The sequence below is a fragment of the Apodemus sylvaticus genome, chromosome 10 (assembly GCF_947179515.1).
Source record: "Apodemus sylvaticus chromosome 10, mApoSyl1.1, whole genome shotgun sequence".
Taxonomy (NCBI): domain Eukaryota; kingdom Metazoa; phylum Chordata; class Mammalia; order Rodentia; family Muridae; genus Apodemus; species Apodemus sylvaticus.
The window spans coordinates 73,974,263-74,002,240 of record NC_067481.1 but is presented as its reverse complement, the minus strand read 5'-3'; the positions used below and the strand labels follow the sequence as shown (position 1 = coordinate 74,002,240).

The 27,978-nt window shown below is 49.7% G+C and overlaps 1 protein-coding gene across 1 annotated transcript in view; it reads left to right on the top strand.

Annotated features, from left to right (window-relative positions):
* Adamts2 (ADAM metallopeptidase with thrombospondin type 1 motif 2) overlaps window positions 1–27,978 on the top strand; it is a 210,571-nt gene that overhangs the window by 153,045 nt on the left and 29,548 nt on the right. The window contains exons 5-10 of the mRNA XM_052197458.1: window positions 7,085–7,168; window positions 24,211–24,367; window positions 25,967–26,072; window positions 26,766–26,909; window positions 27,263–27,395; window positions 27,774–27,887. Coding sequence (XP_052053418.1) covers window positions 7,085–7,168; window positions 24,211–24,367; window positions 25,967–26,072; window positions 26,766–26,909; window positions 27,263–27,395; window positions 27,774–27,887 — 738 coding nt within the window. The remainder of the gene's footprint in view (window positions 1–7,084; window positions 7,169–24,210; window positions 24,368–25,966; window positions 26,073–26,765; window positions 26,910–27,262; window positions 27,396–27,773; window positions 27,888–27,978) is intronic.

The window sequence follows — 27,978 nt, the reverse complement described above, 5'->3', positions numbered from 1 at the left end:
CTATACAGTTTCCTTTGGTTATTAACAACAATGTAGGAGAGTTTCTATGGCAACCATCATTTTGTTCAGTGTACCACCCTAATGCTACCTTCAGCTTAGCATATTCATGGAGGGTGCACTAGGTTCTAGGCATTGACAACATACTTAGGGGTGAGGTTGGATCTTGGGCCTCACCCTAGATCCCTTGCCTAGTGAGTTATTTCCTGGCCCTGGAGGGTGTGGAGTTCTACAGGAGAGGAGGTGGGAGCAGGCCATGGATGAATCTGGGGGCGGGGGGACGGGGGAGTCTATCTTGGTCACTGTGTTCAGGTACTTGAAGTTAAACTAGGGGCTTACCTTATACATCATGGCTTGCCTAAGTCCCACCTTGCCCATTGACACACCTATTTATGCTCCAGAAGATAAATACAAATATTCCTCCTTCCAAGGCCAGCAGACTGCTCCCCCAGCTTCCAGTCAGGTATGTTGTATCCATCCCCTCCAGCTTCCGATTGCTCAGTCTTGAATCCTCCAAATTCTAGTGGGTACACTCTCTTGTCTACCCAAAATTCCAGTGTGGTCACACTATCCCAAGCCTCTATCCTGGCAGCCCAAACCCAGCCTGTTCTCTATTTACTTCAAGAGTTTACATAGCAGCCTCTCAGGGGCTGTGCCCTCCCCTCCCCTCTGGGGACTCTCCGAGATTATTTTGCTCTACAGGTTTTTTAGGGTGAGCATTAGACATTGTTCACTACCCTAAAGTTAGCTCAACAGAGGTATGGGGATCCCAGCAGCAGGTCTGCTCAAAGTCTGTCTACCAAGTAGCAGGGCCAACAGGCATCCCTCCTAAGGAGCCCCCTTTAGTGGTCAGTGACCCACATTTTATACCTAAGTCCCCCTAAGCCCCACCTCAAGCCACCTTCCAAGGCCCACTGCCATTTTAGGGATGCTTTGCCACCAACCAGATAAACTTTGACATTGTCATGCAGAACCAGGCCCTTCCCAGTCTATTCCAGAGCAGAAACTTGGCTGCCTCTTTGCATAAACAAAAAGCATATCACAAAGCATTTCCCCCCTCCCCCAAATGCCAGATCCTGGCCTCCAGCACACAGAGAAGTGCTGAAGCTTTGAGCTTTTTCCCCACAGGGCTAAAAGACTCCAAGATCATTTCTTAAAGACAGGGCTCAAGGGCACTGTGCCAGGGCTTCCCGTTCCCTATGAAATCTGGGTGAAAGTGTGCTGCTTCTCCTACCACATAAACCTGGGAGAGGATGGCAAAGGAGGGCTGGCTGCAGTGGGGAGGTTGCAGTGCGGAGGCTAGGCAGCCTGCTGTTCTACATCCTCCAAAGTGGTCCCATCCATCCATCTATCCACCCATCCACCCATCCACCCACCCACCTATCCACCCATCCACCCATCCACCCATCCACCCATCCACCCATCCAACCATTCATCCATCCATCCATCCACCCATCCACCCATCCACCCATCCAACCATTCATCCATCCATCCATCCATCCACCCATCCACCCATCCACCCATCCATCCGTCCATCCATCCACCCATCCATCCACCCATCCGTCCATCCACCCACCCATCCAACCATTCATCCATCCACCCATCCATCTATCCACCCATCCATCCATCCACCCATCCAACCATTCATCCATCCACCCATCCACCCATCCACCCATCCATCCACCCATCCATCCACCCACCCATCCAACCATTCATCTATCCACCCATCCATCCACCCATCCACCCACCCACCCATCCATCCATCCATCCATCCATCCATCCATCCATCCATCCATCCTCAACTGCTTAATACTTACTAAGGGCTAGAATCACTATGTAGTTCTCTACACAGTTGTGCTAGTGAAGGTGAAATTAGTGCAAAGGCCTGAGCCTGGGTCCCCTGTGCAAGGAGGAATTTAGAAGAGGCAGCAGTAGGGTTCCATCTTCCTGACCTTGACATCATGTAAGGCGCTTCGGAGTCCCTCCAGTAGGGTGGGAAGGCCTGGAGGTAGGAGGAGTTTAAGCAAGAGAGTTAATACCAGCCTCCTTTGAAACGAGAATGACTGTGTGCCCTCCTTACCCCATTCTTTTTATTCTTCAAATTCTCTTAAGGTATCTAAGGAATTCAGGGCTGGAGAGGGGCTGTAAGAATTCCAGGTATGCACCTTTCCCCAGGCCATGTGTGTGTGTGTGTGTGTGTGTGTGTGTGTGTGTGTGTGTGTGTGTGTGTGTACACTGATAAAGTACCTCCTTGAGCTGTTGGGAACTGGATGTCCATTGAAGAAAGTAGCTCAAATAGAGCTGGATAGGGCCATCAGATCCCAGGTCTTACCTGCCTCCGAAGGCACTAGGGAGCCACTGAGGGTTTAGAACAGAAGGATGAAGTTACTCTGGTACACAGTGAAGGGCAGTGTTAAGAGAGACAAAGAGAGACCTGGGAGTTCCAGCCAAATTGTCTCTTTCAGGTGTTTGCTCAGTGACAAGCAAAGTGAGGGACATTCCCATAGTTCCTTCCAAGCTCTTGCCACCATCGTAACTGTGGAGCAGGCTTGGCGGCTTCTAAGCAAGCTCTGAGGCTTTGGAGGGTCACTCTCTACCTCCATTCAGGAAGGCAGTCCCATGCCTCTTCTCCCGACAACAGGGACACCAGCCATTCTCAGCTGGGACTCCTGGGTACCTGCCTTGGACCTGTGGAGTGGGAGAAGCCAGGAGAAGTTCCTGGGTGGCTCCGCCCACAGTGTGGCTGACTCACTTTGAGATGTCCCACTGAGAAGCTAAGAAGGGCATGTCCCTCAGCTACACACACAGTGGGGTCAACACAGACACACCAAGATCTAAAAATGGGGGGAACACGGCTCTCTTTCTATCTTCTTCTATCTAATATCACTCGTTCCCAAGCTCCCAGACCTAAGATAGAAGAACACACATCACCTAGCTCTTGAGAAGGAGGCTTGTTTCTTCCTGTTTAAAAGCAGTTGGAAGAATGCTCAGCCATGTCAAGGTTAAGGCTCTTCGTTAGTCAGATTTTCCTTGCTGTGACAAAACACCTGAGGATTTCAACTTAGAAAGAGGAAAGGTTTCTTTGGGCTCATGGGTTCAGAAGTTTCAGAGCATGGTCCCTTGGCCTTTCCACTGGAGGCTTGTGGGACATCCTGATGTGGAGCATGTGACAGAGAAGACCTGCTCATGCCATGGCGACTAGAAGGAAGGAATTGAGAAAGACAAAAGCAGAGACAGACAAACTGACCCGGATCCTAACATCTTCAGGGGCATGCTCCTGATGACCCAACTTCTTTCTCTTAGGCTCCACACCCCAACCTCACCTCACCTCACCCCGACCCAAAAGGTTCTGCTAGTTTCCCAAGCCTCTACTACAAGAGCCTTTGAGGGACATGCTCACCACACCAGGCCCTGACTCCTCTCCTGGGGCAACGGTAACAAAGTAGCGTGTGAGTTACAGTTTGTATCATGCAGCTCTGGAAACTGACAACTCCAAGAGCAAGATAGCCAGCTAATCTGACCACCTCCTCCTCATTGTGTCTTTGCATGGAGAAGATGAGGAAGAAGATGAAGGAGGAGGAGAGGGAGGGAGAGGATGGTAAGGTAGCTCTTTGGAGTCTTCTCCCACAAAGTTCCTAATAGCATCAAAGAACCCTAGCCCCTGACCTCAACTTCCTGATGATTTCTGAGGGTCATACTCAAAAAAGCTATCACGTCGTGGATTAAAATCCCATCCTGTGAGTGAGGTGGTGCATAATTGGTCTCCACAGCACAACTTTTGCTTCTGCGTTAGGGAACCACATTGGTACACATCTGTTTCACATCTGTTTCTGCCCTTGAGGCTGGGGACCAGTGCTTGAGGGTTCGCTCTTGCTGCAGAAGCCGTTCTTCAGACCTGCCCTTCCCTCCTGCAGGTTAGCAAGCCTGGGGGTCACTCTGCCAGGTAACCTGGAAACAACCCTGCCCTTGTACCACGGAGCTCAGGGAACCCCTGGCTGCTGTCCATGGCTGGGAGCTGACCCCACTGTCACTTGCTCACTGCCCAAGTATGTAAAGTCTCCATATGAGCTCTCTGGGGCCTCTGGGGATGGGAGCCTGTCCTTCACACAAGCACAGGCAGTGAGGGGTTCAAGGGTGTTCTGCTTTTTCTCCTTGGCCATGGGGGCTGCTTGTACGCTCCTTATCCCCTCCCCCACGTTTAGAGGAGACCTAAAGGCTAAGGCTGCAAGGTTGCTTTTGCTCCCCTGTCCCTGTCCCTTCCTGCTACAGCAGGACCTTCCAAGGCCTTGACTCTCAGCAGGAGTCTGTGAGCCCAAATGACCTGGCCTTGCTCACTGTAGATAAGCAATTAAAAATATAGAAAATTCCTTCCTTCCCTAAGTGAAAGTCTGTTTTTTTTTTAAGATTCGTGGTCTCAGCACAGACTGAAAAAAGAATATCTAGGTTGGGCCTCAAAGCTAAGGCGGTAGTGCCTATGGTTGGGGTGGGGTGGGGTGACTGTCCACCCACTCCCCAAAACCTCATACAGAATCGTGGGGCAATCCAGTTTGCCAACTATGAAAAATACAGTTTGGGTTTTCATAAACACCATTCCATCATGTGTGTGGAAATCGGATCCTCGAAGAATCTCTGTGGGAAGTACTTCTACTCTTGTTGTTACAGAGGCGACAGTGGGTGATGGGTGGTGGGGGAGGTGGGCAGTGGGGGACGGGGAGGTGGGGGACCAGTGGACGGGCTCTGCTTTCTGAGCTGCAGGTGCTGAAGCGGGCACACAACGCAGATCTGTGATTCCATATCAGCCATGCTCCTGCAGCTCGGAGCCTCCCCAAAGGAGAGCAGGACAGGAGAGCAGAAGCCAACTTATAATCAGAAATCTGCCTAGATGTGCAGACGTTCCTGGCAGAGCCTGTGTGTTGGGGTGGAGGGTGGCATTGGTTGGGTACCAGTAAGCTTGTTAACTCTGTGTTCCGATTGGTGCCGTCTTTACCCACAGCTGTGGTGACAGCAGCAGCCACTGGGCTGTGTGTCTCCCAAGCCCTGGGTCCCTCTCCACCCAATCCGTCATCATGATGATTTGATTTTCCTCATTCCAATTAGATTTCCGAAGGCATCTTCCTGCTGTTGAGAGGGAGCGACTGCAGTTTACTAAAGAAGAAAGTCTGGAAATTGGGGTGCAGAGGGCTCTGACTGGTGCAGCTTAGCCACGTCTGCCTCTCCACCAAGGGCCTTGTGGGCAGCCTCTCAGCCCAGTCTGCACACAGCCGGCCTTCGTGGCTGGTCCACACTTCTCCCCTCAGCGGCTCCACAGATTGTCCTCCCTCAGCGTTTGTGGACCATTGACAGCTCTGCTCTGAGACTAGTGGGAGGGGCATCCAAGGAGGGGAGGGGCAGACTGAAGACAAGCTCAGTGGCTGCAGGGCTTGAGAAGGATGGGGTACCAGTTCTCCATAGCAGGTCTGACTTGGGAGGGCTTCCAGGAGGGGGTGACTCCAAGGTTACACTGCAAGAGCAAGAAGGGACAGGCCTCGCTCCACTAGTGAAGGAGCTGGCAGTGAAGGGCTGGCTCAGCAGGTTCTGAGTGGGAAGGGGCAAGATGAAGGCGTCCGAATGGCAAGGAAACGCCTATCAGCTCTGAGCCTGAGGTCAACCTAGCATGTGTTTCTGGAAGGTGGTCCCCGTGGGAGGTCATCTCCCCACCCCACCAAACACACACCTCCTTTTGTGCTATGGATATCTGAGGAGGCCTACAAATGCCTGCTAAGAATAGTGTAGTGTGTATGTGTGTGTGTGTGTGTAATGTATGAGAATGTGTGTGGTAATATACATGCCAAGATTCTATAGAAGTCTATATTCTATAGATGACACTGGGTGTCCCAATCTTACTATTTCCTTGAGATAGGGTGTCTCTCTGAACCCAGAGCTAGGCTGGCAGCTGTGAACCACAGGGATCCTCCTGTCTGCAGCTGTACCCTTTCCAACACTGGGATTACAGGAATAGACAGGCAAGGAAGTATTTCTCTATCTGTCTGTCTGTCTGTCTGTCTGTCTGCCCCCCCTCTCTCTGTGTGTGTGTGTGTGTGTGTGTTTGAGACAGGGTTTCTCTGTGTATCCCTGGCTGTTCTGCCCCCCAAGTGCTGGGATTAAAGGCATGCGCCACCACTGCCCGGCTTCAGGCATATCCCAGAATAATGCAAAAAAAAAAAAAAAAAAGCACACAAAAGTAAAATAATGCTCAAAAGACCACAACAGGCATGATATGAAACAAGGCGGGTGGGCGCAAGATACCTAGTGGTAACTGCTCCTGTTAATGGAATAAAAGTAGAGCTAGTTGTGGTCCAAATGGTCCACATCTCCAACTGCAGCATCTTCAGCATCCACAGAGATGTTAGTGGGAGTTCCAAAGAGAGGAGGGCCTCTCAGGTATCCAAATCTCTAGAGCAATATGTGAGGCATTGTGTTTAACCTACACATAGTCTCCCACATACATCAAGTAATCTACATTATTTATGCTGCGTAAAGCCCAAGTACCATGTAACTAGCTACTCTACTGTTTAGAATGGGAAAAAAGTCTATACATTTTCTGAAAACTTGTCTCCAAATAATTTTGATCTGGGATTGGTTGAATACATGGATGTGGAGGTTGTGGGATACGGAGTGCAGACTGTAGCACTGTGCACAGGTAACATCTCAGACGGAGTAGCAACAACCAGGAGTGGTTTCTGCTCTGACAACAGCTCTCATTTCTCTGGAAGGAGCTCCAGGCTTCAGGGAGAGGTGGTGGTGAGTGAATTCTCTGATTCACGGTCAGCTCTGAGTGCAGACGCTGTGGGCCAGCAGGTGGGCTGTCTCAGGGGGACGCTTCGGAAATCCAGGCAGGTGGTTGCAGCAGACGGGGTCAGAGAGGGTCACAGACGGATGACTCAAGAGGTAGTTTTAGAATTGATGGAAAACTGGAGGTTAGTATGCAAAGAGAAAGAGACAGGTGGAGTTCCTGGGTTCTTACGTGGGGCTTTAAAGATGCCAACTGCAGAGCCAGAACCAGGTTTGGCACATGGATCCTGATGACATCTCCCTGGCTGTCTTTCAGGTCAACGAAATCTACCACGATGAGTCGCTGGGAGCACACATCAATGTGGTACTGGTGAGGATTATCCTGCTGAGCCACGCAAAGGTGGGTTTTCCTGTCCAGCACACCTCTTCCCTCTGGAATAAATGGTGCCTCCTTAAAGACTTTTTTTTTCACACTACCCTGCCTTTCTCTGGATGCCCTAGAGTCCCATAACAAGCAAGAAGCCGTGAATCTCCACCCATTACAGACTCCATATACCCTTCATTGTGACACATGACCCTTTTATATAATGCAGGTTCTATTACTCCATGCGGTAAGGCCAACCAACTTTGCCATCCTGAGACTCCTTACCACTGCAGAGGGAGCTGTGGTCCCAAGAGGCTGAGGCACAGACAGCATGGGTGTGGCCAGGACATAGGATTCGAGGAACCCTTGTAGGAGAGAGTGGGTTAGGGGGAGGCAGTGAGAAGGCTTGTGGTGCCCTCACTATAGAGTCTGGGCAGATTCAGAAACAAGGCTGCCCCAAGGTGACTGAAACTAGCCCTGAGGGATTGGGGCAGGTGGGTGGCAGCCCAGAGTGTAAAATGACACAGGAGACTGAAGTGAGGTTGAGCTGAGACTGGAATTCTGTCTTTGAGGTGGCTCAGGGGATCCAGGTTCTGAACGGCTGGTTTTCTTATGAAAGGCACCCTCAAATTATTTTCTGTGTATAGTGATGTTCCTGACATCAGTCTTGGGAATCCATGGCTCATATATCCTATCCATGGTCATCCATCTCTGACCGTGTCTAAAATCTCTCTTCTCATCTGGCTTCACGTCTTTTGCCCTCTGACCACCAGAGGGAGCCACCAGGCCCCTCTGACCCCATCTTTTTCTCACTCTTGAACGCTGAGCCCCTCCCCCACAGTCCTGGAGAATGGATTAGTTACTCTTGTTACTATGACAAAGTGCCTGACAGAAGCAATTTCAGGAACGATTTATTTCCGCTCACACAAAATGTTCCAAGGAAAGCTATTAGGCACAAAGGAAAGCTAACTGCGGGTGTGTTTAATTTGGTGCTCAAGATCTTTAATCTTTGCATGTTTAAGGTCTTAGTGACGGGGCGGGGCGAGGGCAGCGGATATGAAGTCGTGTTTCCTTGTCATACGGAGGGATGCGTGTTTTCTCTGTGGCACTGAAGAGTGCTTTAAAGTCACACGAGTGTTTAAGTCTTAATGAAAATGTCAATAAGTTTTCTATGATTAAAACTCAAAGCCCTTCCCAGGCAGTGTGCTTCAGTGAAGTGCCCCAAGTGTGACCACAGGTGAGAAAAGGATACATATATATTATATACATATATATATGTATATAATACACATACACACACACACACACACACACAGTCTCATGTAGCCCAGGCTAGCCTCAAGCTCACTATATAGTTTTCAAGAATGACCTCGCACTTCTGATCCTCCATCTCTTAAGTGTGTGGGTTACAGGCACGCACCAGCACCCCTGTTTTTATGTGGTGCTGGAGACTAAACCCAAGGCTTCATGCATGCTAAGCAAGCACTCTGCCACTTGAGCTGCAAGCCCCACCCTTGGAAACACTTTCTTTTAACTGCCTGGCAAGAGTAGAACTGCAACTGAAGATAACTTGGTTTGATTAGGAACTTGTGCACCCATGGATTTGGGTGTCCAAAGGGAGGGGAGGTACTGAAATCAAGTCCTGTCTCCAGGGTCACTGTATGACAACTGTAATAAAACCCACAGAGCACTACTCCTGGTAGCAGGGGAAGCTGTGGGAAAATTCTTCCTGTCCTGCAGTGGGCACTCCTAACAGTCTGATTAGATTTTTTGTCAAGTCAACATAAGCCAGGATCCTCTGGAAAGGGGGACTTGAAATTGAGAAAAATGTCTCTGTACAATTGGCTTATGACAAGTCTGTAGGACATTTCTTTTGATTGATGATTAATATGGGAGAACTCAGACTGCCAGGCCAGTGCCACCCTTGGACAGGTGGTTTCAGATGAAATCCAGTTGAAGACGTCACGAGGAGCATGTCAGTAACTGGTATTCCTCCACAGCCTCCGCTTGAGTTCCTATCCTGAGTTCCCTCATGATCAACTGTGATCAGTACATGGCAGCCAAATACACCCTTTCCTTTACAAGTTGCTTCTGGCCATGGTGTTTATGACAGCAATATGAAGCTCGCCTTCAGGGGAGCCTATGTCCCCAGACTGGGGTCACTCCACCTCTTCCATCCTGGCCAGGATCCTCAGCTACGTTGGAAACGTCCAAGCTCTTGGCATGAAGGATGCAGATGAGAATACCTCCATGTAATTGGCGAAATGGAGATATACTCTACTGTGGTAGAGCTATACTCTACTGTATGTGTTGCCTTTCACAGCTATGGCGGAGAGTCATTCTGAGCACAGACACTGCACGAGGCTGATGTCAAAATACAGGAGGACACGATGTTTGCTATTCTGTCTTCATTGTTCCTAGGAATAAGTGAGAGGACGCCAGCCAGTGTAGATCATTCAGGCTGGAAACGACGAAGCCCTGAACTTTTCCCTGCTTTTGCTTTTCAAACAAAAATCATGCACTTTAATTTTTGAATGCATTTATATGTTTTGTTGTCTTTTTATTTTATTTTTGAGATTATATCATTTCTCTCCTCCCCTTTCTACCTCCAAATTTTTCTCTATGCCCTTCCTTGCTCTCTTTCAAATTCCTGGCCTCTGCTTCATTAATTGTTGCTATATGCATATATGTGTACCTAGAGACATATATTCCTAAGTACAGCCTGCTCAGTCTGAATAATTATACATGTACACGTATGTTTTCAGGGTTGGCCGTTTGGTATTGGATAACCAGTTGGTGTGCTCTTTTCTGGGGAAAGCTGTTTTCCCAGCTCTTGATAGTCCTTCATGGTCTGTGGTTCTTTGTGTAGGCTGAGGCCTTGTGGCTGCCCCTCCCCTCCATATTACAACCTTGTTCAGCTCCCGTGTAGGCAGCCATGATGGTGAGACTTCATGGGCATGGCTTCTGAGATTAGTAGGAGACACGGACTCGTGGCACACTTCTCGATCCTCTGGCTCTTACGATCTTTCTGCTCCCCTCTTCTGCAGTGTCCCCTAATCCTTAGGTGTGAAGTTTTTAGATGTATCCATGGGAACTGAGATCTACAACTCTGCATTTGGATTGGTTGGGTTTCCTGTAATGTTCTCCATCCCCCCTCCACCTCCCCCCCTGTTTTTATGGTGCATATGATCTGTTCAGAGAGGGAGGAAAACCTTCCATGGGTTGTTCTGGGCATCATGTGATAGCCTGAAGTCACTGCATGACCTTCACCACACTAGATCAAAGTTTAAAATCTGTGTGTACTGACAAAACTGTACTGACGAAACCGTGGGTCCTGTTAGGCCTGCCGAGTGTCTGCCTGTCTCCTGGTGTGTCCGGGGGTAAGACTTCCATACTGAACGGGGTTCAGACTTCCAGCTTTGTGCTGGAAGGGGTAGGGGAGAGCAGAGAGCAAAGCCAGGATGAAGGCAGCAGGCTCTAGCAGGGATGCAGGTAGGCTGTGGCGCTGGAGAGACAGTTCAGGTTAAGGTCACTTCACAGTCCTGAGGAGTTTGGATCCAAATTAGGACATACTAAGCTGGGTGTCTGTGCAAATGCCTGCACCCCCAGTTTCAAGGTAGAGGGGGACAGGAATAGTGGGAGGGAGGGAAGAAGAAGAAGAAGAAGAAGAAGAAGAAGAAGAAGAAGAAGAAGAAGAAGAAGAAGAAGAAGAAGAAGAAGAAGAAGAAGAAGAAAGAGAGAGAGAGAGAGAGAGAGAAAGATCCTTGCCTTAAAGGAATAGGCAGAGTGAGAGAGGAGGGACACCAGTGTCCCTCTGGGCTACATATATACACAGGCATGCACACACATATGTACATACATACACAGGCATGCACACACATATATATACACAGGCATGCACACACATATGTACATACACAGGCATACACACACATATGCATACACAGGCATGCACACACATATTTACATACACAGGCATGCACACACATATTTACATACACAGGCATGCACACACATATTTACATACACACTGTCTTACACACATAAATAAAAAGCCAGATCAGGGACTGAGGATGTAACTTGTCTGGCAAAATGCTTGCCTAATTTGCCCAAATCCGTGTGTTCAGCCCTTAGCCCTGTATGAGTAGGGGTAGGGATGGGGTTGGCACGCACCCATAATCTCAGCAGTAGTGAGTTGGAAGTTGGAGCATCAGGAGTTCAAGGTCATCCTTGCCTACACAGTGAGTTCAAGACCATCCCGGGATACATGAGAGCCTATCTCAAAAATAAGTAAATAAAAACCAGGTTGGTCATCATACAAGGATCCATCTGTATGCCTTGGAGTCTGCCATGGAGTTTGGCTTTCTCAAGGTGGCTCTCACACTGAGGACACTGTTGTCATTAGTGGGAAGATGTGTAGACTGCAGCATGGCTACAGTGATGGAGAAAGGAAGGCAGATACAAGAGCATTCTGGGAGCGAGGTGGGGGCAGGTAGAGAGACACGGCCAGGTAGACGATCCTGACCTGCTGTGGTCTGCATGTTGCAGGTGGCAGTACCTGAGGACGCAGAACCTGTAGGATGTGTGGGTTGTTTAGGTCACTGAGGTATGAAAGGGATGCAGGGCTCTGCTCCCCGTCTGTGACTGCTCCCATTAGAGACATGGCCAGGTGTTCCTGCCATGGCGTGTCAGCCTCATTAGAGGCCGTATCAACAAGGCTCTTGGATGTTGAAGCTTTCAAAATGATGAACTAGATGAACCTTTTCTGCTTATAAAGTTCATGGTCTTGAGCATTTTACCATAGTAGCAAAAGACTTAAAAACACACTCAAGACAGGAAGTGCAGGATGAGATGCTGACTTAGAGAGCTGCTCATAAGCTCAACTGAGACCAGCAGTATTGGAGGTGTACCAGTTGCTTGACTCCATCCCAGCCTAGGTGCCTGGATAGATTAGCATATAAGCATGGAATCCCACAGGGCAACATGGAGTATAGGGATAAGAATGAGAGGGTTTGCACAGGGGAGTGGGAGGTGACAGAGATCCTCGGGGAGATGAAGACAGAGGGCAGAACAGGGGTGAAAGGTGTAAGGAAGCTGGGAGGATCTCCTGTTTTTAAAATGTTGAAAAACATCCTGAGGGATGATAGTTAAACTGCCAACATTTTATTTCAAGGTGGGAAAAGAAGCGAGTTTCCCTGAAGGTGTTCTGTACAGCTGCATGGTAATAGATGTTTACACACACACACACACACACACACACAAGAGATGGGCAAGTGGTGCTCCTAAAGCAAAGGAAAACAGGTGCTCCCCGGTGTCAGCACTTCCTAGGGACATTGGGGTGTACGTGGTGAAGGACACACTGGTACAGTCATTATTCCAACCTCTTTATCAGTGGATCGCTCCAGACATTCCACACAATCTTTGGAAAATGTCACCTTGGAGGCAGTGGCAGTAAAATTCGCAACAGGTGGGTCCTTCCACGCACACACAAGGACCTGAATTTGGATCCTTGGCATTTGTTTTAAAACATTCTGGGTGTGGAGGGATACGTCAGCATCGGGGCAGCAGATACAGGAGGAGTCCTGGAGATCACAGACCAGCCAACACAGCCAGGCCAGGGAGCTCCAGGTTCAGGGAGACACCCCGACTCAAAAATAAGGGGGGCAGCAATTGAGAATGACACCTAACGTTGACTTCCTGCCTTCGCATGTACACACACACACACACACACACACACACACACACAAATCAAGACACATAATTTTGTTGGCACATAAGTGGTTCTAATATTCTAAAGGGTTTTCTTTCTTAGATTTAAATGACAAGAAACTAATATCTGAGAAGAGCAGACAAAAGTATAATCGTTAGCAGTTAAAGCCCAAGAGCATCCATTGTAAAATCCACGGAGTTAAAACTTTAGTGATAAAGACAAACACAGTCACATCACTTAATGGGCACAGATCCTGAGAAATGCAAAAGTGGGTAATTTTGTCATTGTGTTGACATCACTGTGTACTCAAACTAAGATAGATGGCAAGGATAACTAGATGATATTATCTCATGGGACCACTATTATATATGGCATCTGATTGATTGAAACTCCATAAGCACTCATTGTGACCCAACAACACCTGCAGCAGGGCTAACTGAGAAAACAAAGCTCTCTGCACCAAAGCCAGAGAGATGGCTTATCAATAGGAATGGGCTTACCGCCCTGCCCCTGCAGAGGACCCAGGTTTGGTTCCTAGCACCTCCAAGGTGGCTCATGACTGATTGGAACTCCAGTCCCAGGAAAGCGGACTCCCTCTTCCGCCTGCTGTGGGATCCTACATGAACATGTGCACAATGACTCAATGGATTCACACAAATACACGTGAATTTTTAAAAGCATCCTATGAATCACAGAAATCCAAATATGTCTCTGAGGTCGTACAAGACAGATGTATGAGATACAGAAAGAAAGGGGTTTGCTGTTCACGACAGGGAAATCAAAAAAGCAAAAAAGCAAGCAACAAACAATCAAACAAACAAACAACAACAACAAGCCACACTGCTTCTTCTAGAAAGACTGATGGAGAGGAGAAATGGTTTTTCCAAACAGCTAGATATTTAATGGGATGGTTCTCAGTTTTGTTTTGTTTTATTTTGTTTTGTTTGAAAGAGGAACATTTGAGAACAGGCGTGTGTCCTGTGGCAAGATGGTGCAGGGACAGCTCGTTGCCCTGGTGTCTGGAGCGAAACCCTCCTGGACTGGGACGGGAAGCCAATCTTGGCGTCCTGGATGTAGAAGTGCAGACAGGGAGATCATATTAGGAGGACGTGGTGCTGGTTGGTGTGTCAGTCTGGAGAGCTGGGGCAGAGGGACTAGAGAGAAGACAGATCGCTGCTGGTCTGCACGTGGAGGACTCAGAGTTGCAAATAGGTCCTTCTCAGACTGCAGCATGAAACCACGGAGAAGTGTTAGCTTTTAGAAGCTGCACCGAAACACCCGAGGCAGGAAACTGAAAAGGAAGGAGAATTGAGCCCAGGCCTGTGCCTGCGGAGGTCTCATTCGTGCCTGTCCAGCCTGTTCCTTTGTGGTCTTCAGTGGCAGAACAGCCTAGAGGGCGTTCGGAGTAAGCAAAGGATAGTCACCTGTGGAACAGAGGTGGGGAGAGGCTGGAAAGCAAAGACAGAATAGAGAGTGAGTCACAACCCCCTCTTCCAAGGCATGACCCCCCAATGACCTAACTTCCTCACACAAGGTTCCTCCTCCAGAAGGCTCTACCACCCCAGGACACTCCATTGGTGACCAAGCTTGTAACAGACCCCCTTGGGGGACAGTATAGAGATAAATGAAAAGCATCGTGCGTGGCTGTGGACAAACAGCCTCAGGCTGCAGGTCCAGGGGAGAGGGGAGAGGCTCTGTGGCCCCCTGGGGCCATAGAAGCCAGAGGACAGGGCTGCTCCATTCCAGGGCAGCTGCCAGGGTCCACAGAGTCTGGGAAAACAGGGATCCAGCCTCTAGCCCCGTCTGATTGTACACCAATAACTTCTGCAGATGAGTTATTAGAAAAGGCAAATGTGGCTGAGCCTAAGATATTAAAAAAAAAAAGAACTCTGCTTTTTTATGATTAAACTCCATAAATTTTCTGAGCATCGCAGTCCCTCCAGTTACTTGTGAAAGTTTCTCATTTCTGCACTTATCTTGTGTGGAAGGCATCCACGGCCACAGGCCACGGACTCGACCTAGCATAGCTCTGGAGACGAGGCTCTGTGTCAGGGTCTCCAAAGAGCGCCACGCTTGGTTGTACAAGATGTACTCTGAGCTCAGGAGCCCTGGCCTCCTGAGTACATTCTGGGGTGTTTGGGAACAAGAGCTACACAGCTGTTCCTTGTCAAGTGACTGAGAAGATGCTGGCACCATGAAGCCAGCACAATGAGGTGAGGCAGACCTTGGGCACAATGGCCAGGCAGAGATCTGAGGGCTGAGAGGCTCAGTGTCTCCTGCCCCCTCCACACCCCACACAGACTCAGTAATGCGGGAAGCAAGGCCGTGCGGGCTAGATGGGGCTGTAGCGACGGGACAGGGTTTACCGGCAGGTAAATTCTGGGAAGGTACTCGGCAGGGGACCTCTGGGTTCCTGCTGGGACTGTGGTGGTAAACTTTGATTTCCAATGGGATAGGATTTGGACTCACTGTGGAAACAAGTCTCTGGTTAACTATGATTGGAAGACCCACCATGAATGTGGACAGCACTGTTATGTAGACAGGGGTCCTGGGCTGAAGAAAAGGGAGAAAGCAAAGGGAACTTCCTGATTGTGAGCGTCACGTGACCAGCCGCCTCCCATCGAACTGAAAGAGCCAAAATAAACCCCTCTTCCTTTAAGTTAACTTTGTCAGGCAGTTTGTCGCAGCAACAGGACCAGTGACTAATACAAGGAACACGACCTCATCTCTGGTAGAGTTTAAGCCCTATAAAGCCAAGGTGGCTGTAGCCAGGAACTCCTAGGTCGTGCCTACCACAGTCAGGGTATGCTCTGCGGATCGTGAAGCTGTGACCTGGTCTTTGGCAGAAAGTGGCACAGACCCATGGCTCCTACTATCCATCCTCAGTTGTCCCTGGAAGTGTATCAGCCTCCCTGCCTGGTCTCCAGGTCTCACTAGGCTCCAGAAGGTGTGTGGTGTGGTGTGTGTGTGTGTGTGTGTGTGTGTGTGTAAAACTGGCAACCCTTACATGGCTGAGGATGTTGTTTATCTCTATCTTATGAGAGGCCTCCGAGTTATTGCAAGTTTTTCCTAAAACAACATTTTCTCCATTTCATATATATATATATATATATATATATATATATATATATATATATATATCAGAAGAAAAGAGATTATCTTATTTTATACAATATGCCACCAGCCAGGGAGCCGAGCATCAGCCACACTCGCGGGTTGCATAGCAACTGGCTTTTCAATTGATTTTTTGAGAAGGAACCAAAGCTACTCAAGTGTTCTCATTTTAAATATTTCCTTGGATGATGGAAATCAAAGGAAATGGAGATGAGAGACTTGGGGACATTCCGAGGACATGAGGTATCTTGTGAAGGCCAGCTCGAGACAGGGTGTGAGGTGCTTGTTGGAATTTGTCAGCATCTGGGTGAACGGTCAGACGTTCTTGGTCTATTAGCAGAAGGCGGAGACTCGCCGGGAGGACAGGAGTCTACAGGCTAAAGCACCACTGTGTTCTTGCCGTGTGTTCCACAGTAGAAAGGCCAGAGAGGAGGCTGGGACTCGAGTGGGAGAGAGGCTTCTTTCAGATAACCTTGAATCAGACACCCTAGGCCAAGCTCAGTCTATACTTTAGCCTGGGAAAGCCCCCTGGCGTTCCGATGGAGGCAAGACATAATTACCTGTCCATAGCCAGCCTTGACACACTTCCTCACCAGAGCTTTTAGGTCTAGATTAGATGAAACAGTGTTAGTGCTAGACACTGCCAGTGGAGGGCGCCTCCGACCTTTTGATCTGGTCTAATGAATATATCTTAGGTTGATACTTAGTAATCAACAGAAGCTTATTTCTCACAGTCCTGAAGGCCAGGAAGTCCAAGGTCCCAATGCAGGGAGATCTGGAGTCCTCACAGGAAGCTTCATGCTCCAGAGTGGCAGATGGGACAGGCCTCAGAGCTATATGAGAGTCACTCCAGTTCAGGGACCTTTGTCCTACTGACCTGGTAACCTCCTAGGGTCCTACATCTTAATACTATTGTACTAGGAATTAGGTTCCAAGGTATGGATTCTAATTTTTAGACCATGACAGGAGTTCCTATTCCACACAGAATCCTGTTCTAGTAGCTTGGCTTTCTCCGACGGACATGCCTTTCCCGCCCACTCTTCCCTGTCAGGTCTAGGAAGCACCTGTACCGTGACTTCTGAGCCACCCACATGACCTGGCATGTCACAAATGGGAGCAGAAGACACCAGCCAGTCAGGCTAGATAGAGCAGAACTTGTTTTGAAGCAGCAGAGATGGTGGGCCCTGGTCCTGGCATCCATGGCAGTCCAGTGGTACTTATGGGCCTTGACTGACTTAACGTCGCAAAGCCTTGTTTTCTCAGTAAGAGGAAGTCTGTGGTGCTTGACAGCAAGGACTTCAGTCATGGAGGTCAGACAGAGTGCTGACTCTCTGCTGTCCAAATCCCACCCTCCCCAAACCGGCTTTCATGCTCCCTTCTCTGGGAGTCAGCTGACGTTATTTATACCTCCTTCTGGGAGTCCACGCCCTGTGATCCAGAGGTATTTCTCCTCAAGGAAAAGAGAACGCATTCACATAACCGTCAGAGCAGTGTGTGTTTTAATCACTCTGACGTAGTGGTGTCGCCTGGGAGGAAGCACCACAGTGTCCTCAGAGCCTTGCACACACAGCTCCCCCTCTCAGACATCCTGCCGGGGAACCGATAGGCATCCCCTGATGATAAGGGGACACCCATAGTCATTGTCACCATCTCCATATGACAGTGAAGATGTGGCTCCATGGGGTGAGTGATCTACTGAAGGTCATACACGACAGCCACTTTATCCCTAGAGGATGATCCAGTCACTGACATTCTATCAGACCTTGGGTGAGCTGCCCCCGGCTCCCCTGTGACATTCCCCTATGTCCGATGCTCCCAACCAACAGTGACTCTGTCACTCTATGGACTCAGGATGATCTTCAGAGACACTTTCACTGTTGTAACTTGGGAGATGCTCAGGACAGACACACACACACACACACACACACACACACACACACACAATGAGACATGCAAGTTGGCCCCAGATGTCAGCAATACCAAAACTGAGAAGAGAGTTCTACTCAGTCTGAACCTCACCCCCTTGTGTGTGCTTTCTTATTTCCTGCCTGTTGGGAAGGGCTAGCCTGAGGCCTCCCAGGGGCAGGATATTCTGGGATAGGTTTGGTACCAGCTGAAGCCAGATCTCCTTGCAGCCTGAACCACTAGCACTAGAGCGGACCACATAGTCACTGCCAGAGTAGACAAGGCAAAAGAAGACTGATCAGTATGGACTGGGTCTTGCTTTCTTAAGGGAAGGGGTTCTACCGGCTTACAGTTCCAGGTTAAAGTCTGTCATGGAGGGGAAAGTCACAGTGGCAACAGCTTGAAGTAGCTGGTCGTGTCACATTAGCAGTCGAAGCAAGCAAGCAACAGCCTCTACTTAGCTCTGCTCAGGCTTCAAGTCAGGAAATGGCACCACCATGGTGGGTGTGTCTCCTCACCTCAGTCAACAGAATCAAGACAATGCCTCACCGCCACGATGGAAGGTGGATCTCCCAGGGGATTGTGGATTCTCAAATGGGCGTTAACACTTTAACACACACTAATTGCAAACTGCGAGTCCCACCCACACTGTCGCAGGTCAGAGGCCCTGAGCTCTAGGCTGGGTGCTCAGGTTGGGCCCAAACACTTTGGGTCGGAGGAGCTCAGAGAGGGAGTCAAAGTGTCTCAGAACAGTATACCAGCCCGACGCGTACCCCACACCTCCAGCTCCAGGCTCCCTGTCTGTGGCCTGGGATCGGGTGTGTAGCCTGTGTGCTCACAGACACGTGCTGGCGCGCAGCCTGCAGAGCCTTCCTGTTGTCAGGCATGGAGACTGGCCTCTGAGCAGCAGAGCCCATTTTTCTGTCTCCTTGACCAAAGGAGGGAAGAACATAAATAATTCAGCTCATTCCACAGTAAACAGTCAAGTGTCAGAGAGCAGCCGGGGTGGGGGGTGGGGGGGATACAGCTTTCTGCACAAGTCTTAATTGGTTTGTTTAGGGTGAGACCCCAGAATCGGTCTGGTCTCTAGAGGCAACCATTGCCCAACTGCAAGTCCTATCCGCTGCTCATCTCACTCAGGGTCTTGGCATTGCATTTTTGTAGCAGCAGCGCCCCCTGGTGGTTATCTCTGTAGCCTGCCCTTCCTTCTGTCTAGAAGTGGACCTATGTCCAGCCAAACTTCCTCCTAACCTTTGTATGACTTTCACTTTCACCTCCACTTCAGGATTTGGAGTCAATGACTTTAACGGCAAGAGGTGAAGTTTTCTTAGCTGGGAATTAGGTTAATGACAGTAATTATGTCTTAGGCAGTTTTTAATTTTAAATGAGATATACACAGGGGCTTGGCCTCAAGGAACCAGCAGGTGATGAACACCTGGAAAGAATTGTCTGTTGCCATCAGCATTTGGGCCCATTCCAACTGGTGATGCTTTTCCACGAGTTCTTGGGAATATTCCTGCAGGCTCTAGGCTTTGTAATTCCCTACTGAAGCCCAGCATGACACGTTCCAGCGTGTTTATATTTCATTTTTTTGTTCATTCATTAATTCATTTCCTTTGTGATAAACATGTATGCCCAGTGAACAGCACAGGGCTGCCCTTAACCCTGTATAACAAGCAGTGTATCTAGAATGGCTCTGTGGGACAATAGGTTTCATGTTGAAATGGGAATCTCGGGTAGCAAAGCCCATGATAGAGGAATTACCGCTCTTCTTAAGGTCCCTATGGGACACTCAGTGAGCCTCCTGGGAAACCCCGCTGCTTCTATGCTTGGAGACAAGACTCATCAGTGATAAGAGAAGGGTTAACTTCTCCATACCAGGGGTCTTAGGGTTTCTATTCCTGCACGAACATCATGACCAAGAAGCAAGTTGGGGAGTAAAGGGTTTACTCAGTTTACACTTCCACAGTGCTGATCATCACCAAAGGAAGTGAGGACTAGAACTCAAGCAGGTCAGGAAGCAGGAGCTGATGCAGAGGCCATGGAGGGATGTTACTTACTGGCTTGCTTCCCCTGGCTTGCTCAGCTTGCTTTCTTACAGAACCAAAAACTACCAGCCCAGGGATGTCACCACCCACAAGGAGCCCTCCCCCCCCCCAGATCACTAATTGAGAAAATTCCCCACAGCTGGATCTCATGGAGGCATCTTCTCAACTGAAGCTCCTTTCTCTGTGGTGACTCCAGCTTGTGTCAAGTTGACACACAAAACCAGCCAGGACACCAGGATAGGATGTCCCGTTCCCTTGATCATGAGCCCAGGTGTCCACAACCCCACACTGGAGGCACAGTGGCCCTGGACCATCTGGGATCTCCACACTGGGGTCAGAGTTATGGAAACTGTTGTCATGGTGAAGAGCCTTGTCCCAGGATGCAAGACCTTACACTCTCACAAGCTAGACCCTCCCGGGCAATGGAGATGCCATGGCCCACTGTCAAATAGCACGGTGTGCCACCCCTCTGCTCTAGACCTCAGGCTCCTTGGCTGTTGTCACTGAAGGGCATTGCGAGCCTGTGGGATCGGCCACCACCCCAACCCCCATGAGGACTGCCTCCTGCTCAGTCACCCCCATTCCAGCACAGCTGAAAACAGGCACACAAAGACTCTCCTAGAAACACCAATGCAGAAGCCAGGTGTTGGATGCTTCCAGAGCTGAGAAGAAGCCAGATAGCCAAGGCCAATGAAACAGCCCTCCCAGCCTCTTGTAACGTCTGCGAGCGAGTCGGACTTAAGAAACAGGAAGGTCTCTTCCTCATCTTCAGTTTTGCTCTCCACTCAGAATGCCTGCAACTTGTGATCTCAAGATGTTAAATGGGAAATTTCCAGAAACAGAAAGTTCACAAAGTTTACATTGCAGGCTGTTCTGAGGAGCTTGTTGAGATCAAACGCTGTGTCACCCCCATCGTGCCAGGCCACCGAATGATCACCTTGTCCAGCGAATCCACATTGTCTGTGTGTGCCCCCTGCTGCTCATCGCTAGCAGCTGCCTCAGCCATCGTCGTAAGATAAAAAGCTCCAAAATGCAGGCTCAGCATGCAATAGAACCATAGAGAGTTGGCAAGGCTCAACATTTATCATAAGCATGCACATATAGGAAAAACACATGGGATCAATAGGATCAATACTCCCTATGGTTTCCAGCACCCACTGGGAACCCAGGCTTCTAGCAGGTTCCCTACAGCTGACCCGGTGGCAACTGGATTGCCTCGGACAGTTGGTACCTTGCCCTGCCCACAGCCAGCTTAGGTCTCTCTCTGTGAGGGCCTAGACATGCTCAGTTGTCCCAGATATATCTACCTCGAGCGAAGTTCTTTAAAATGTGTTTAAATTATGTGTAGATGTGTGGAGGTTGGTAGGGGTGGTTACATGCACAAGGGTAGGGATGGCCACAGAGACCTGAAGGTCCTGAGCTGGAGCTGGAGCTGTAGGTGATTGTGAGCTCAGGTCCTCTGCGAGAGCACTATGCACTCTTGAGCACTGACCCATCTCTCCAGACCCTTGAGAGGAGTCTTTAAGGGCGTGTGGGGAAAGACAGCCTGTGGGTCCCCAAGTGGCAAGTGTGGAGGGTGAGGGAAAGAGGCATGGGGAAGGGGGCAGAAACTTCTTTGTGTTTCTAAGGCACATCAGCTGCTTTTCGTCCTTTAAGCCTCTATTCTATTAGCTTAACTTGGATAGCTTAGTTTGGGCCTCAAGGTTGCCTCTTGGCCTTAAGGCAACCAATTGAATACATCCTGTGTTGGATTCTGTGCCTTGGAATCAGGGAGGAGGCATTCCCTGGAGATTTCACCCCAGGTAAGCAAAATATACAGAAAAGACCATCCTCAAGATAGATTCTCCCCGCCTCCAAAAAGATAGATTCTCCCCAGCACTGTGACCAGATTGCACACCCTCCCTGCTAAGCCGTGAGGTATCCCACACATCCTCTGCCACGCCCACACGCCACACCCTAGCCCTTACATCTCCATCTTTCACCAGGTGTTGAACCCTCTGACAGAGCAGTGAGCCACACTTGTTTCCCCTTCCCAACTCCCTCCCTTTCTGACAAGAATCCGCTCTCTCTAAAACTCCTGTCCTTAGCCATGGATATAATATCGGTGCCTTGTCCCAGGCTAGCCTTTAGACAGGGTACTCTGTGACCTCTAGAGTGCTCTAGACCCAGGAAGGACAAGAACACTTCCCCTTGGGTCCTCAGTGCCTGCTTGAGGTAGGCCAGACCTTGAAAATGTTAGGAAAAAATACAGTTGGTTCTCCACACCCACAGCTCCACTTCTGCCAATTCCGCCAACTGCAGATGGAGTATAATTGAGAGGAAGCATGACATCTGTATTGAACATATGCAGGCTTTTATCTTGTTGTTATTCCCTAAACAACCAGTATAATAACTACGCACTCCACACTTACACCGTGGTGCACAGTGTAAGTCATTTAGAGTTGATGTAAAGGATACAGAAAGAGGTGTGGGGTTCCTCACAGATGCTTTATCCTTTAATAGAAGAGACTGGAACCTTTATCAATGTCGTCACTGGAGTACTAAAATCACTCCCCCAGCAGACACTAATGGATGACCATATATGCACCACCTACATCTTGTCGCTTGTGGTCCCCGAATGCTTTAATTTTTGGGGTGCCTGCATGCGTATCAAGGCTCACAGGATATCGCACATGGCTACTGTTTTCTGAAGTTCTATCTTCCTGGGGTCCCTCTCTGTAGTGCAGCTCCTGTCTGGGACAGTGCTCCCTAGGCCTGTCTCTCTTCCCTGCCCTCTAGAGATCTTTCTTGGGATTCCAACAATAAGAAGCAGCGCCCAGACCCCTTGAGCTCTGTTCCCACAGCACAAACCCCTTGGGGACTGGAGAACGCTGTAGCAGTCTGCCTTCTTGGAACAGGCAGAGAAGAAAACAAAGCAAGAACAAAAACACAAATCAATATTTCAATAAATTATCCTGCCGCGGCAGTGAAATCACCTTGTCTGCCAAGAGAGGCGCAGGACTGGAGCCCAGCATCTTGGGGGGGTAGGAGAGAGCCTGCAGGGATCATTCTTCAAAGCAGTGGGGTGTTCTGTCCACTGTCGTGCTGGGCCCTGTCTGCAAGGTGGTGGCTGGGTTCTGTCCAGTGGAGGAACTGCCTTTATTCAGAAGTTCTTAGTCGTGTGATTTGGGAATGGGATGGGGTTTTGTTGTCTGTTAAGGCCATTTTCATCTATGCCGACTTATACTATTGTTCTGGGAGGTGCTTGGGAATTGAACCCAGGTTTCTGGTGTGCTGGTCTGGCACTGTACACACTGGGTTTTGTAAACTTTACATTTAGTGATAGACCAATCCAAGATGTCTGCTCTGGAAAATCTGGGCCTTGGATTTCTAATGCCAGCCACAGGCCAGTGTTCAGTGGACACAACTAAAGACACCTGAGTTTTCAACCTCTTCCCAGAACCTCTTGGCAACAGAGAAGGGGTTCTATCTGCATGGTATTGACCCATTGCTCTTACCCTGCGTCAACCTGGCTCCTGCCTCCGGCCCTGTTCCCCTCTGGATCTGCTGGTCTTAATACCTGACTGGATATTCCTGGCTGAACTCTTCAGTCTCTTCCAAGACTTGGCTGGAACTCCTTTCCCAGGCTGATTTAGGGCATGACAATCAGCTAACTACTATCTTTCACCTGTCAGACATTGCCTTTGCCTAGAGTGGCCACGGTTTCCACAAAAAGAGAAGTGTGTTGATCAGAATTCTTTTGGATACAAGGGACAGCAGCCTTACCTCTGAATTGCTTGCCTCATAAGCAAGGCCAGTGAGAGAGGCATCCTGACAGTTCCTAAGGGCCAGATGGGTAGCTTGCCCTATCCATAGGCTAGGCTGGCGTTGGTTACTAGACTACTCCTCTGTGTGCAACATATACGCATTCCTTTGTTGTCTCTTCAGTCATTAGTACCACAGGAAGCCAGCTGCCAAGCCTGAGAAGAGCCTGGATTGCATGGTGGGGGTCAGCTCTCTGCCCAACAGCCTCGGGCACACAGGGTCCTGCCTCTGACCAAAGAGGGAGCTTGGCAGGGGAATGGCTTGCCACCAGGGGAAACAAGACAAGTTTGGAGCACCCACAAGTTTGCAGAAGGCAAGGGTGACCAGGAACCTTCTCTTCCATTCAGAAGAAGGCAAATGTCATGGGAGTGATTTAGCAGGGAGCTTGGAGGTCCCTGGACCAGATCCCCAGTGGCTTGGTTCTGTCAGCACAAATACCTGTTTACCCCCTAGGTAATCCGCCACATACCAATCCTGTCTCTCTCCACCCCCTGTAGTCCATGAGCCTCATTGAGATTGGAAACCCCTCTCAGAGCCTGGAGAATGTGTGCCGATGGGCCTACCTGCAGCAGAAGCCGGACACAGACCACGATGAGTACCACGACCACGCCATCTTCCTCACTCGGCAGGACTTCGGGCCCTCAGGGATGCAAGGTCAGTCCTGTGCCTGCAGATGCAGGGAAAGAAAGCTGGGGCCTGCAAGGAACTCCCAAGAGCTGAAGCCTAGTCTAGAAAGTGCCTGGGTTGGTAGCATCTGCCTCCTGGCTCCAGGAAACCACTAGATCCTGTGCCATTTTCCCAATCCTCAGCCAATCCCCTTACCCCACACCAAAAAAAAAAACAACAAAAACAAACAAACAAACAAACAAACAAAAAAACCATGCTGTAGCCCTGAGGACTGTCAGGAATGGTGGGATAGACAGGGCAGAGCTTGATGGCCTGAGGAAGGGGATCATGTCCCGAGTCTGGACCTGCAGGGTCGATGGCTGCTGAGGAGCTAATTTGAATAGGTTACCAACTGATTCTGTATACAAGGTTTCATCAAACTGCACACAATCAACAGATATAAAAGAAAAAAAGTGACCAAGCTGCGTGATTGAAGATGTTGACAGCTGCTTCTTAGGGCTGATGAGGTGAGATGGCTCATCTGTAAAGGGACTTGATGCCGAGCCAGAAGTCAAGAGTTCGATTCCAAGGACAAGACTGTTGTGGTAGAAGGAAAGAACGTACTCCAAAGCATTGTCTTCTGACCTCACAGTAGTCTGTGTGTGCCTACACGGATAACCACACACACACACACACACAAATAAGTAGATATGATACATCTTATACAAAATATTTGAGCTAAGTAATTCAACTTAAATGGTGTATATGGAATGCTACAATAAATCATGAAAGAATATCCACTCTTTACTAAAACTTGTGAGAATATACTAGAGACAGACTCTGTTGGACCACAGGGAAATCTTACAAAATATACAAGATCAAATAACAGCCCCGCCCTACCCCAGGCCACTCTGGAAATTAAGCAGTAGATACACAAAACAGGCTGAAAAAAAAAAACACATTAACAGTAAAAATCGGAATGAATTTTTAAGTCCATGGTGGAGAACTGGTGGCGAGAGCCAGAGAGATGGCTCAGCAGGTAAAGATGCCTGCTCCTAAGCCTGAAGACCTGAGTTCGATCCCCGGGACCCACATGATGGAAGGAAAGAAGAAACTCCTGTAAGTCATCTTCGGAGCTCCTCACAGGCATTGTGACACACATGCACACCCAACATCCAAGTGTAATTTTTAAAAGCTTGTGTGTAAAGCTAGCCTCGCAGTAAATTGATACTTCTATTCTTGGGAAGGAAGTTGAAAATTAGTCATGGATACACATATGTCAAGTAGTCTAGCAGAGAGCAGCCAACTAAGCCCAACTGGATAGAAGGGTGGAAATACTAACGGATAAAACCCAGCAGGAAGCCGAGAAGCAGGGAGAGCCAATCCACAGTGTGGGGGAAGGGAGAGCGGGCAGGAAGCTGCCAGGGCGACAGACAAGGCCCAGCAGAGTCTGTTGCCGTGTGGGCTATCACAGGCAACGTGGCCACCAAGCTCTGTGATGATGGGCAGAGAGGGTGATGGGGTGTCAGTGCAGTAATCTTCTGAGTCCTACTATCAGGGAAAATTGGCGCTGTAGGATTGCTCTGGGGTTGTCTGGGGCTAGGACTCTAGGCCTGGCGGCTGGAGCCACCTTCTGTCTCCTCCCAGGCTATGCTCCCGTCACTGGGATGTGCCACCCCGTCCGCAGCTGCACCCTGAACCATGAGGATGGCTTCTCCTCGGCATTTGTGGTGGCTCATGAGACGGGCCATGTGTAAGTGGCCTGCCTGACCATCCTTGTATGGGAAAACCAGATGTTCTACTAATTGACCACACCCCCTGTGCCTGAGAGGGGCAGCTATGTAGGACAGCCACTTAGACGCGGCCTGCCATTCTGGCCTGAGGCGGGCTTTCTGCTGAGAGAACAACTCCAATCAAAGACAAAAGGCACCTGGGGGCAGAGCCCATGCTCTGGGCCACGGGAGAGCCAAGGTGCCGTTATCCCGTTCTAGTCTCAGTTTAGGGACAGAGCCTCACCCTGTTTTGTAGATGGGTCACCTAGGTTCTGAGGGAGGGTAACCCAGGGTCAAAAAGCCAGGACTCCTCTCAAATGTCCATATTCCAGGCATCAGATGAGACACTGAATCTTGGGGCCAGATAAGCAGTAATGGGCTCTACAGAGCTGATGGAGGTATGCAGAGGAAGAAGGGGTACCCTGGATGTTCTGAGCTACAGACAGCCTTAGTCTCGGTGGTCATTCAGAATATTGTGGCCCTTCTTGGGGACAGAGTGAGGGGCCTGACCAGTGGATGTCTGACAGAGTAGCTCTTGCTTCAAGACTTTAGTCAAAATGGATGAGATGAGAAAAGCTCAGATACGTTTACAGTGTTGTTAGAAATGCCCTCCCGGGGTTGAGATGAGGGACGGGGCAGGTGAGTGCAGTGAGGCTGCCTTGCTCCTCACACAGGCTGGGCATGGAGCACGACGGGCAAGGCAACCGCTGTGGTGACGAGGTGCGGCTGGGCAGCATCATGGCGCCCCTGGTACAGGCTGCCTTCCACCGATTCCACTGGTCCCGCTGCAGCCAGCAGGAGCTCGGCCGCTACCTGCAGTGAGTACCTGCCCTGGGCCCCCAAGGGTGAGCCTTCCTTGGGTTCAGTTCAAAGAGGGAACACTGCCCAATGTGCCTGGGTCCAACCTGAACTCTCAGAGCTTGGAGCCTCTGGCCTGACATGCGAGGGATGTGTGAGAGCAGGAAGGGATCCTGCTTTGAGGTGGAGGGGTGTCTAGCACTGACACTGAGCGAGTCTAGAAGCCGCCCTTGCCAGGTCTTGAAATCTTAAACTGCTGGGTGAGGCACCTAAAGACCAGAGTTATGAAGTCTTGACCACCATGGTAACTCCGGCAAGGACCTCAGCTTCCCCCACTGAAGGTTGCATGTGGCGCCCACGTGTCCCCTTACAGTTCCTATGACTGCCTGCGGGATGACCCCTTCGCTCACGACTGGCCAGCATTGCCTCAACTCCCAGGGCTGCACTATTCCATGAACGAGCAGTGTCGCTTCGACTTCGGCCTGGGTTACATGATGTGCACTGCGGTGAGTGTCCCCAGGGCCCTGTGGTGATGACACTTTTTAAGGCACCAATCATTCCTGCCCAGGGCCATAGGGATGACCACTTAATTTCCATGCTGGATATTCTACCTCTCAGGTGCCTGTCAAAGGTCCCCCAGGTGGGCAGCCTCCAAAGTTCAAGACTTGGGGACCCAGCAATACCCCGAGATCCCGTCCTATCCACACTGCATGCACATGAGCCTCATGGCCCCAGATTCAGATGCAGCTTGCAGCACCCACCCACACAGGCACGTTCACACGCCAGTTCAGGTCGTAGGATTGGGGCGAAGGGGTTGCATTCTGCATGGCCAGCTGAGGAGGGTGGGTAGCCTGAAAAACTGAGGGCTTGATATCCTCTTCCAGTTCCGGACCTTTGACCCCTGCAAACAGCTATGGTGCAGCCACCCAGACAATCCCTACTTTTGCAAGACAAAGAAGGGTCCTCCCCTGGATGGGACTATGTGTGCACCTGGCAAGGTAAGTCAGGACTAAAGGCTTTTCACATTTAAGGCACACGATAACCAGAGACAGGCCCTGCAGTATCTGCTGAAGTGATCCAGGGGCCTTC